Source organism: Rutilus rutilus (assembly GCF_951802725.1).
Source record: "Rutilus rutilus genome assembly, chromosome: 9".
Classification (NCBI taxonomy): Eukaryota; Metazoa; Chordata; class Actinopteri; order Cypriniformes; family Leuciscidae; genus Rutilus; species Rutilus rutilus.
In genome coordinates this window covers 3,936,769-3,949,268 of record NC_140223.1, presented here as the reverse complement: position 1 = coordinate 3,949,268, position 12,500 = coordinate 3,936,769, and the positions used below count along the sequence as shown (strand labels likewise).

At 39.5% G+C, this 12,500-nt stretch overlaps 1 protein-coding gene across 2 annotated transcripts in view; it reads left to right on the top strand.

Moving 5' to 3' along the window:
- dgkd (diacylglycerol kinase delta) overlaps nt 1-12,500 on the top strand; it is a 38,280-nt gene that overhangs the window by 15,879 nt on the left and 9,901 nt on the right. For both annotated transcript variants that reach the window (XM_084418467.1, XM_084418468.1), the window contains 16 exons: nt 3,122-3,226; nt 4,359-4,491; nt 5,797-5,903; nt 6,342-6,467; nt 6,578-6,680; nt 7,535-7,697; nt 8,502-8,610; nt 9,233-9,372; nt 9,457-9,541; nt 9,883-9,977; nt 10,064-10,163; nt 10,273-10,549; nt 11,039-11,170; nt 11,253-11,381; nt 12,167-12,260; nt 12,352-12,462. In XM_084418467.1, the coding sequence (XP_084274593.1) occupies nt 3,122-3,226; nt 4,359-4,491; nt 5,797-5,903; nt 6,342-6,467; nt 6,578-6,680; nt 7,535-7,697; nt 8,502-8,610; nt 9,233-9,372; nt 9,457-9,541; nt 9,883-9,977; nt 10,064-10,163; nt 10,273-10,549; nt 11,039-11,170; nt 11,253-11,381; nt 12,167-12,260; nt 12,352-12,462 (2,009 nt within the window). The remainder of the gene's footprint in view (nt 1-3,121; nt 3,227-4,358; nt 4,492-5,796; nt 5,904-6,341; nt 6,468-6,577; nt 6,681-7,534; nt 7,698-8,501; nt 8,611-9,232; nt 9,373-9,456; nt 9,542-9,882; nt 9,978-10,063; nt 10,164-10,272; nt 10,550-11,038; nt 11,171-11,252; nt 11,382-12,166; nt 12,261-12,351; nt 12,463-12,500) is intronic.

Here is a 12,500-nt window from a genome sequence, read left to right as displayed (position 1 = left end):
TTAATCCAGATCAGATCAATATTGCTTGGAGCGTCGGCTGGTTTTGCTCTGACAGAAGACGTGTTGAGCAAGAGTTCAGGCTGTAAAACACACTTTGAAGTGTTGAAGAAGAAATCCCATTTATATTTAAAGGTGAAGTGTGTCGTCACTAAACAGATCTGCAGCATTTAAAGATTTAAAACAGGATTTAAACACTCCCCCTTTCTGTTATTGGTCAGTCAAACAGATGGCCCCGCCCCCAAACTCACGCCATTGGTCGAGTCAGACGTTGGGCGTCACTAATTGAAAGTGTTTCACTCTTCAAACTATCGATGACTGACTTTGGTGACACTTTTAACAAGCTTCCATTTGTTAACATTAGTTAACGATATTAGTTAAAGATAAAGTTTTTAATGTTGTTTATGTGTCTATGTGGTGTTTTTAATGTGCTTTAAGACAAACCGTGTGTAAGTTCATAAGTCGACAGCATTGCTGAGTATTTCCTCCTTAAAACTGCAGTGAACCAAAGACAGTCTCAAACACACGCTTTGAAATCGCTGGTGTTTCTGACGTCACAAACTACCTTGTAACCAATCAGATCAACGTGTGATCGTCAACCAGTGGATCTCTGAGCTGAGCGAGTGAGTGGAGGCGGGGCTCATTTGCATATTCATAGAACCGCGCATACTAAATGAGGCAAGGGTGTCGAGTTACAGTCAAGATACTTTAAGGCATGAAGAAGGAAAAAAAAGTTTAAATATGTAATTTTGGTGATTAAAGATGAGTTTTAAGGGATAAAATGATTGACTACGGGGGACTTTAACATCAACTAACCATGAAAAATACATCTAAAGCATTTATTGATCTTATTTAATGAAAGTTGTATCTGTTAATATTATTAAATGGACCTCAGATAACATGAACTAACATTTTAATAAATGCGTCAGCTATAGTTGCACATAGTTAACTAATTAACTAATGGGACCTGATTGTAAACTGTTACCCTGACTTTTAGTGACTCTGTTTAAACCTCCAGAAAATGTCAAACTTCACCTTTAAACCTGAATAAGAAAGTCTGTCAGCCAATCAGATGGGCTTTTCACACTTCAATATTTTGGGTTATCTTGTTTCATGCTTTACACAGTAATTAATCCTCACACATGTGAAACCCCGAGCTAAAATGTTGGGGTTAAATGAGAGAGTAAAGCATAGTGAAAAGTCACGGTTTATTAATATTGCATCATTTATACAGATTAGTGTGAAGCTGATATTTCATTAGGTGCGTTATTAGATTAGATTAGTGTCGCAGCTGTGTGTTAAAGTGTTGAAAACAGGATAAATTCAGCTTATGCAACTGAACCCCAAAAGCGGTTTGAGTCGTATGACACGGTTCAGCTGGTGTTACGATAGCGCTGATAATGTGTGTGTGTGTGTGTGTGTGTGTGTGATGAAAGTGGCTTGAAGATCTACATCAAAGACATTAAGCAGACGCTGTGTGTCAGCTGATACATGTGTCTGCGTATTTTAGCTGGTTTTATGAGGCAGCTTGTGTACTCCTCTGCCAAATGAATAGTATGATCGGTTTGTGTGTGTGTGTGTGTGTGTGTGTGCTGGCGGAGGAAAGGCGCGAGTTATTTTTATCTGTGTGGGAACAGAGGGTCTTTGTCAGCAGCTGGAGGAAACGGATTGGGAAGTTGACGTACACACACACACACACACACACACACACACACACACACACACACACACACACACACACACACACTCACTAGTAAACATGATTCTATTTTGCATTCCAATTCTATTAGAAATTCTAAAGTTTAATTTAAATAAATATATATATATATTTTTTTTTTTATTATTAGGGATCCACCGATATTAATATTTTGGCCGATACTGATAACCGATAATGCTTTACATTTGAAAGCCGATAACCGATATATTGGGCGATAAATCTAAATCCAAATTTTTATATAATTTTTGAGAGGCTGATTACAAAAACAAAAGCCTCACCATTAAAAGCCACGTCCCAAACACACAATTATTATGATCTCAATATAATTTTACGTAGACTATATGACAGACTTGCGCTGCTAATGTTGCACTGAACCGTATTTTCCTTTTTTGAAGTGATTACAATCATATTTCAAGCAATTTAAACCCATAATGTTGAACAGTTGCGCATCTGAAGCGTCTCAGCTGAAGGAAATAATACATTATTTATCGGCTTTAATATATCAGCCAAATTTACTTATCGGGCCGATAAAGATAACATAAAAAAATTAACATATATCGGCCGATACCGATATGGTGGCTGATATATCGTGCATACTATATATATATATAAATCAATGCACTTTGAAAAAACATTGAACAAATGAATGTTAATAAATGCTGTAAAAATATATTGCTCATTGTTAGTTCATGTCGAATGCTTACAAATGAGACCTTATTGAAAGTGTCACCGAATGTAAGAAGTTAAATGCATTATCTAAAACTAATCAACCCTTTTTCACACTGGTTATTATGAGTATTTAATCCTTTTTATTTATATGCACCAATAGAAACTACATTGTAATTAAAAACATATGCACAAAAACTTGAGTGAACATTTCTGAGTAGTAATAATAATGCTAACTATTTGTTAGACTCGCTCTTGATCTGATCTTAATGCTTTTTTTTTGCTAGGCACTCTCCTACTAATCATGAATTGCTAAAAAAAGGAGAAATCTGAAACTAATATAATGTCACGGTATTTAGGTAAACTTAATGGCCAAATAAAAAGCTCATTGCAATATTTTTTCTTAAGGTTGCGTAATGTCATATTACTAGCAAAATCATTGCAGATATGTTTGCTCTGTCACCCAGCCCTAGTTGGCACCCTGTAAGTTGAATAACAAGAGCTCTTTGCTCGAGGTGTGTGTGTGTGTGTGTGTGAGAGAGAGAGCGTGGACAGTGTGTTCCTTGTTCCTTTGCCTCAGTTTGTAGGAGAAACACATGTTTCTGCTGCTCACACACACATTAAAGGTTATGTGTGGTTAAAGCTGCTTATTACACTTGAAATCTATTCCGATCTCTTCAGTTTCACATGACCGACTCCTGAGTTTTTCCTCTCTCTCTCTCTCTCTCTCTCTCTCTGTAGGTAATCACTCCGTGTCGTCGGCTGATTCTGTGTGCGGAAAACAGGAAAGAAATGGAGGAATGGATCGCAGCGCTGAAGAGTGTTCAGAACAGAGAACACTTCGAGGTGAGATTCTCCATCTAGTGGAACGTTTTTACTGTCTGTTTAGTGTTTATTAGAGAAATGTCTCTTTTTCGTTGCATTCAGTGACAGGGTTATTTGAGGTTATACCACAGGTTTGAATAACTTACGCTACCGTTCAAAAGTCTGGGGTTGAAAAAATATTTTTTTCATAAAGTCTGGGGTTGAAAAATATTTTTTTCCTAAAGTCTGGGGTTGAAAAATATTTTTTTTTCCTAAAGTCTGGGGTTGAATTTTTTTTTTTTCTAAAGTCTGGGGTTGAACAATAATTTTTTCCTAAAGTCTGGGGTTGAAAAATAATTTTTTCCTAAAGTCTGGGGTTGAAAAATATTTTTTTTCCTAAAGTCTGGGGTTGAAAAATAATTTTTCCTAAAGTCTGGGGTTATTATTTTATTTTTTTTCTAAAGTCTGGGGTTGAAAAATAATTTTTTCCTAAAGTCTGGGGTTGAAAAATAATTTTTTCCTAAAGTCTGGGGTTGAAAAATATTTTTTTTCCTAAAGTCTGGGGTTGAAAAATAATTTTTCCTAAAGTCTGGGGTTGAAATTTTTTTTTTTTCTAAAGTCTGGGGTTGAAAAATAATTTTTCCTAAAGTCTGGGGTTATTATTATTTTTTTTTTCCTAAAGTCTGGGGTTATTATTTTTTTTTTTTCTAAAGTCTGGGGTTGAAAAATAATTTTTCCCTAAAGTCTGGGGTTGAAAAATAAAAAATTTTTTTTTGAAGAGTCTCTTCTGCTCACCAAACCTGCATTTATTTAATAAAAAAATACTGTAAAAATAGTGAAATATTTTTGCAATTTAAAATAGCAGTTTTGTATGTGAATATACAGTAAAGTGTAATTTATTCCTGTGATCAAAGCTGAATTTTCAGCATCATTACTCCAGTCTTCAGTGTCACATGATCCTTCACAAATCAGAATAATATGATGATTTGCTGCTTAAGGAACATTTCAGATTATTATCAGTGTTGAAAACGGTTCATATTTCTGTGGAAACTGTGAGACATTTTATTTTTCAGGATTCTTTGATGAATAGAAACAGCATTTGTTTGAAATGGACTCTTTTGTACCGTTATAAACGTCACTTCTGATCAGTTTCATGCTTGTTTCTCTGCTCTAGTCCACTCAGTTCAGTATGGATCATTTCTCTGGGATGCATAACTGGTACGCCTGTTCCCACGCTCGCCCCACGTACTGTAACGTCTGCCGGGAGGCTCTGTCCGGAGTCACCTCTCACGGGCTGTCCTGCGAAGGTCTGTCACTCACAGTCATGAGTTTTGATTTGAGGATTATAGGTTGGGGGAATGCTGGTAAAGTGGGCCGGTAAATCAATGGGTTTACACTTTCAGAGCATGACAGTGGTCTTTAATTAAAGAGACACTATTTCTGTAAATGATAAAATAGTCACTGGTGGGTGTGATTAAAGTAGAAAACCCTCCGACTTAAGATTTTATTTTCTAACTTGTAAGGTTGCTCACTAAATGTAAACAGATATTATTGTGAGAGTTCCTGGTTTGTTTGTTACTACATTTAACAGGGAATGAAATGCAATGAATGAACTGTTTTAAAATGTGTTATGGTGTTTAAATATTGCTGGTCCACTTTGGCTGAATGTGTAAGATAAAGTGGGCCAGTGTAATTCAGGTAAAGTGGCTGACCTTTAACTTTCATTAAATAAATTGTCATCCATTGATTATTTTATAGTGGACATGTATCATCTACTTTTTATTTATAAAGAGCAGAAAATATTACGTTCAATCTGTGGAGTTGAACACACTTTGTAACATCCTTTCACACTTAAGAAAGGATAAGAGGAGCAAAATGTAAATGCAGAATATAACGCTTTAAAATATGGACACACTTTAAGTTCATTTAAAGTGTTTAGAGAAAACAGTAATAAATCCTAATTTTTGATAAATCAGGGATGGCCCACTTTACCAGACCAGCTGGCCCACTTTACCAGACCAGCCGGCCCACTTTACCTGGAAATAAATTTGCCTGGAGTGCATGATCTCAAAATGTTTATTGGTATATAGCTTGCAAATAACACATTATATCAACTGTATTCAAATTGAAATGTTATAGCTGGACCTTAAAGTTAACAAAAGTAATAAAGAAAATGACTAAATATAATGACACGTTTAACAAAAAGTGGCCCACTTTACCCGCATTCACCCTACATTAGAAGTGTCTCTTTTGAATCTATGATCTGAATGTGTTTAAGTGCTGATTTATGTGTTAAATAAAAAAAATTCAGTCATCAATTACTCACCCTCATGTCATTCTAAACCTGTAAGACTTCTGTTCATATTCAAAACACAAGAGATTGACAGCTATATGCAACCTCCACTTTGTCGCTTTACAAAGATCATAAAGAGATCGTAAAACTAATCCATAATATATGAATTGAGCGATTCAGTCCAAATTTTCTGAGGAGACTCGATCGCTTTGTATGATTTTTATATGATTTCATTAAAATATCTTCATTTGCGTGTTTAAAGATGGATGAAAATCTTGCGGGTTTGATAACTTGACTGAAAACCTTGTGTGTCCTACAGTGTGCAAGTTCAAGGCTCACAAGCGTTGTGCGGTCAGAGCCACTAATAACTGCAAATGGACGACACTGGCCTCTATCGGCAAAGACATACTGGAGGATGAGGATGGGGTGAGTGCACGGTCACTTCATATTGTTGCAGTTTATTCCCAGCTAATCATTCTAGTGCTTCGACTCATTTCGGTTAGTTGTCAAGGCAACATTTCAAAATGTAGTTTAGTTTAAGATTTCCATTTAATATTTGTATTTTATTTCAGCTTTTTATTTTCAGCTTAGCAAAAAAAAAATGTTTTAATAGTTTTTAGCTGTTCCAAAATATAGGGAGCTGCCTATTTATTCTTACTTTTTAGGCATCTAATTTTAGCCAAAAAGACAGCATTGCATGCATTGTGACAACATTAATTATTTCATATATATATACCAATTTGGACCCCATTGACTTCTATAGTGGGAAAAAAAATACTGTGGAAGTCAGTGGGGTCCGTCAACTGTTGGGTTCAACATAACTAGTTACTTGTCGTGTAAATAACACGTTCCTGAACTCGGCAGATCTCGATGCCTCATCAGTGGCTGGAGGGGAATCTGCCGGTCAGTGCCAAATGCACCGTGTGTGATAAAACCTGCGGCAGCGTTCTCAGACTTCAGGACTGGCGCTGTTTATGGTGTAAAGCCATGGTGAGTGTGTGAAAGTTCATTATTTATGACATTCATTACCTTTTATTAATGTGATGCTACATGTTAAATGGAAGGCAAAGATGACAATCAGCTGTGTGTACGTTCTCCAGGTGCATGCTGGGTGCAAAGACCAGCTCTCTCCCAAGTGCCCGCTGGGTCAGTGTAAAGTCTCCGTGATTCCACCCACCGCCCTCAACAGCATCGACTCGGACGGTGAGCATCCAATCAGAGCATTCCCTCGGAATTAACCAATCAGAGCATTCCCCTTTAGAGTCAACCAATCAGAGCATTCCCCTTTAGAATCAACCAATCAGAGCATTCCCCTTTAGAATCAACCAATCAGAGCACTTCCTCAGTATCAACCAATCAGAGCATTCCCCTTTAGAATCAACCAATCAGATCACTCAATCAGAATCAACCAATCGGAGCATTCCCCTTTAGAATCAACCAATCAGAGCATTCCCCTTTAGAATCAACCAATCAGAGCACTTCCTCAGAATCAACCAATCATTGCATTCCCCTTTAGAATCAATCAATCATAGCATTCGCCTTTAGAATCATCCAATCAGAGCACTCCCTCTGAATCATCCAATCAGAGCATTCCCTCTGTATCATCCAATTAGAGCATTCCCTCGGGATCAACCAATCAGAGCACTTCCCTTTAGAATCATTTAATCAGAGCATTCCCTCGGGATCAACCAATCAGAACGCTTTCCCAGAGATGACCAATCAGAAAGCTCTCTCAAAAACCAAATCATGGAAATATCCAATCAGAGTTCTCCGTCAGAAATAGCTCTTATCCTAAAATCACCTCACAGAAATGACCAATTATGGCTTAATGTCAGAAATAGTTTGAAGCACTCGCATGCTTTAGAGTGGCCCGAAGATAAAAAATGCTGCATGTTTAAAGTTTAACTGAGATTAATGAATGCTTTAAGTATTTTTTCATTGTTAGTTCATGTTAACTAATGGGACCTTATTGTAAAGTGATACCATATAAATAATACTAAGATAACACAGTGAAAATGCAACATCTCTCTTGTGTGTGTGTGTGTGTGTGTGTGTAGGGTTCTGGAAGGCGACGTGTCCTCCGACCTGCACGAGCCCGTTGTTGGTGTTCGTGAACAGTAAGAGTGGAGATAATCAGGGTGTGAAGTTTCTACGCCGGTTTAAACAGCTGTTGAACCCTGCGCAAGTGTTTGATCTGATGAATGGAGGACCACATCTGGGGTGAGACTCACAAACACACACACACATTCACACGCATGCACACAGACACACACACACTCTCACACACACACACACACACACACACACACACACACACACATACTCTCTCTCTCACTCTCTCACACTCTCTCTCACACACACACTCACTCTCTCATACACACACACACACACACACGCACACAGACACACACTCACTCACTCTCTCACTCTCTCACACACACACACACACACACACACACACACTCACACACACACACACACACACACACACACACACACACACACACACACACACACACTCACTCTCTCTCTCACACACACACACTCACACACACACACACACACACACACACTCATTCTCTCTCTCTCACACACACACACACACACACACACACTCTCTCTCACACACACACACACTCACACTTACACATTCACACGTACACACACACACACACACACACACACACACACACTCACACTTACACATTCACACGTATACACACACTCACTCTCTCACTCACACACTCACACACTCACACTCACACGCTCTCACTCACACACACACACACACACACACACACACACACACACACACACACACACACACACACTTACACATTCACACATATACACACACTCACTCTCTTACTCACTCACACACACACACACACACACACACACACACACACACACACACTCCCACGTACACACACAGGATAGTAAACATCCACTCAGACAATGAAAATCAATAATCTCAATTTGTTTATTGACATCTTTAGATGTGTTTGTGTGTGTCTTTCGTAGCTTGCGTCTGTTTCAGAAGTTCGATACATTTCGTATTCTGGTGTGTGGCGGTGATGGCAGTGTCGGATGGGTGTTATCAGAGATAGACGCTCTGACTTTACACAAACAGGTACACACACACACAAATCCAACAGAGACGGCATCATACTGCAGACGACAGGAGAATCCCAGTGTGCATGCTTGTACTAACTGCAAAAATACTACATTTGCCTATTGTTTTGAGGACTAGTTTACCCTAAAAATGTTTTTTTTCATCACTTACTCACAGCAAAGTCATTCCCACATAATACAGGATTGCTTTCAGTTGTGCATGCATTGATTGTGGCATATATTAGACCAAAAATCATGCATGGGAAATACGCTGGAAACAGTGTACCAAATATGAATAAATAACATGCACTACTCCTAATATGGCATACTATACACAGGGTGCAATAGGGTTCAGACACTTTCTCTAGGGTTCAGACACATTTTCTTTGCTTGTACTGTGTACTGGGGGTGTTTTTTTTTTTTTTGTGCATGCCTCAAAATCAGCTCGAGGGCATTTACATTTTTATATATTTATGCATTTGTGCATTTGGCTAACACCTTTATCCAAAGCCATGAGCTCCATTTTGTCAGTTCATGCATATCCTGGGATTGGAAACCTTATGTTGCTAGTGCCATTGCTCGACTGTTTAAGCTGCAGGTGTGTGTCAGGAGTGTTTGATGTTTTGATGTGGGGTCTGCAGTGCCAGCTGGGCGTACTTCCTCTGGGAACAGGAAATGACCTGGCCAGAGTTTTGGGATGGGGCTCAGCGTGCGATGACGACACACAGTTACCCCAGATCCTGGAGAAGCTGGAGAGGGCCAGTACCAAGATGCTGGACAGGTGTGTGTGTGTGTGTGCTAAAGTAGCTTTTCACAGTCTGTCACAGTCCTTGAACTGAACACTCAACGCTTTTATTTCTCATAGATGGAGTATTATGGTATATGAGACCAAGTTACCACGGCAACACTCCAGCTCCACGGTAACAGAGGACTGCAGTGAAGACTCAGAGGTATGCTGATATAAAGGGACAGTTCTCTCTTCTGATTGGCTGTTCTATGTTTCCTCTCTTCTGATTGGCTGTTCTGTGTTTCTTCTCTTCTGATTGGCTGTTCTGTTTCTTTTCTTCTGATTGGCTGTTCTGTGTTTCCTCTCATCTGATTTGCTGTTCTGTGTTTCCTCTCTTCTGATTGGTTGTTCTGTGTTTCCTCTCTTCTGATTGGCTGTTATGTGTTTCCTCTCTTCTGATTGGCTATTATGTGTTTCTTCTCTTCTGATTGGCTGTTCTGTGTTTCCTCTCTTCTGATTGGCTGTTCTGTGTTTCTTCTCTTCTGATTGGCTGTTTTGTTTCAGGTGCAGCACATTCTGACCTATGAGGACTCCGTTGCTGCTCATCTCTCCAAAATCTTGACGTCTGATCAGCACTCTGTGGTCATTTCCTCCGCCAAGTACGTACAGTATATATGCATCGCTGTGTATTTCTGTTTTTGTGTATGCTGGCTGCTGGCTGCTTATCTAAAAGTGTGTTTTTCAGAGTCTTGTGTGAAACAGTTAAGGATTTTGTTGCGAAAGTGGGACGTGCGTACGAGAAGAACACGGAAAATTCGGAAGAATCAGAGGTCATGGCTAAAAAGGTGAGCTGTGATTGGCTATTAGCTGACTTGCTGTTTTGTGATTGGCTTTTGGAGGCTGGAAGTGTTTTGTGATTGGCTGATGAAGTACTCAGGATGTTTCTGTATGCAGTGTGGTGTGCTTAAAGAAAAGTTGGACTCGTTACTGAAAACGCTTAACGAGGAATCTCAGGCCACCAGCGTGATGACTGCGCCTCCGCCCACCATCGCCGAGGAGCAGGTTGACGGGGAGGGTGTGGTTTTGGCTCCGCCCACCACCCCGCACACCATCACGGCTCCTTGTTCTCCTCGACCACCTGCCGCCATCTTCAAACCTCGAGAGCAGCTGATGTTACGTGCCAACAGCCTGAAGAAAGCCATCAGACAAATCATAGAGCACACGGAGAAAGGTATTGTAGCTTTAATTTAATGTAAATTTAATTTAATGTAAATTCATGTTTTTAACAAGAAGCTACCATGATTAACATGTTTTTGAATAATGTTAACACAATTAGCATGTTACTAGCATGATGTTAACACAATTAGCATTTTGGTATCATGATGCTAACAAAATCAGCATGTTGTTAACATGTTTTTAGCAGTATGCTAACATGATTAGCATGTTTTTTGTAAGATGTTAACACAATTAGCATGTTAAGATGATGCTAACACGATTAGCATTTTGCAAGCATGATGTTAACACGATTAGTATTTTGCTAGCATGATGCTAACACAATTAGCATGTTGCTAGCATGTTTTGTTGACTATCGACACAGATTTCACCAATCAATTCGATTTTGATTTACAAGCTCTTGGTTCAATTCGTTTCCCATCTCTATTTCACATAATGAAACACTTGAGTTCAAAACTGATTTCACATGTGTGACCTGGTGTTTCAGCGGTGGATGAACAGAACGCTCAGACGGAGGAAGGTTTGCCGTCACTGCCTGCGGAGGATGAAGATGAGGATGATGACGCTGAGCGATTATCTCTGCTGTCGTACAGCAACAGAACGCGAGTCAGTCGGAGAGGTGAGGCTCTTTCAGCGCCACGACTCCTTCCTTACATACACACACACACACGGTCACTCACTCATGTTTCTCTCTCTCTCAGTGTCTAAGACTCCGTGTGAGAAGCTCATCAGTAAAGAACGCCTGTCCATAGGCAGCTCCGCCTCACTTCCTGCCCAGACAGGAAGTCGGGAGAACATGCCCATGCTGAACACCAAGATCCTGTATCCCAGTAAGAGAATTACTTACAGCGTGAATCCCACGCTCATGCGGTGTGTGTGTGTGTGTGCGTGCAGGTCTCAGGACGGGTGTGTGTACTAACACAAGATACTAACACAATTAGCATGTTGCTAGCAAGATGCTGATATCATTAGCATTTTGCTAGCATTGATGCTAACATGATTAACATTTTGTTATAATATTAACACAATTAGCATGTTGCTAGCAAGATGCTAATATCATTAGCATTTTGCTAACTTGATTAACATTTTATTATAATATTAACACAATTAGCATGTTGCTAGCATTATGCTAACAATAAGTATGTTGTTAACATGTTTTTAACAAGATGTTAACATGATTAGCATGTTGCTATTATTATGTTAACATGATTAGCACAATTTTAGCATGTTGTTAGCATGATGCAAGAGCAGCAGTGGTGATGAATAAAGCAGTGTTTGATGTTGTTGAGACCCTCACGTGGTGTGTGTGTGTATGCAGGTCTCAGGGCGGGTTTGTACTAACACAATTAGCATGTTGCTAGCAAAATGCTGACATCATTAGCATTTTGTGATTAATATTTTGTTAGCATGTTTTTAACAAGAATATAACGTGATTAGGATGTTGTTTACGTGATGTTAACACTATTAGCATGTTGCTAGCATGATGCTAACGATTAACATGTTGTTATAATTTTAACATAATTAGCATGTTGCTAGCATGATGCAAGAGCAGCATTGGGGATGAATAAAGCAGTGTTTGATGTTGTTGGGACGCTCATGCGGTGTGTGTGTGCAGGTCTCAGGGCGGGTGTGTCGGGCTCTTTCAGCGGGTCAGTGATTAGCAGGCTGCTGGTCAACGCCGACCCCTTCAGCTGTGACCCAGAGAACCTGTGAGTCACATGATCTTGTCAACACTGACCTCTAAAGGGGTTTCAGGGAAAAGGCTGATGGGAAAGTGCCTCTTCTCTGTGTGTGTTTCAGGGATCTGTACACGGAGAAATGCGTGATGAATAATTATTTCGGGATCGGCCTGGATGCCAAAATCTCTCTGGACTTCAACAACAAACGTGACGAGCATCCCGAGAAATGCAGGTGCGTAAACACGCCAAAAACGTCTGATCATGTTCAGA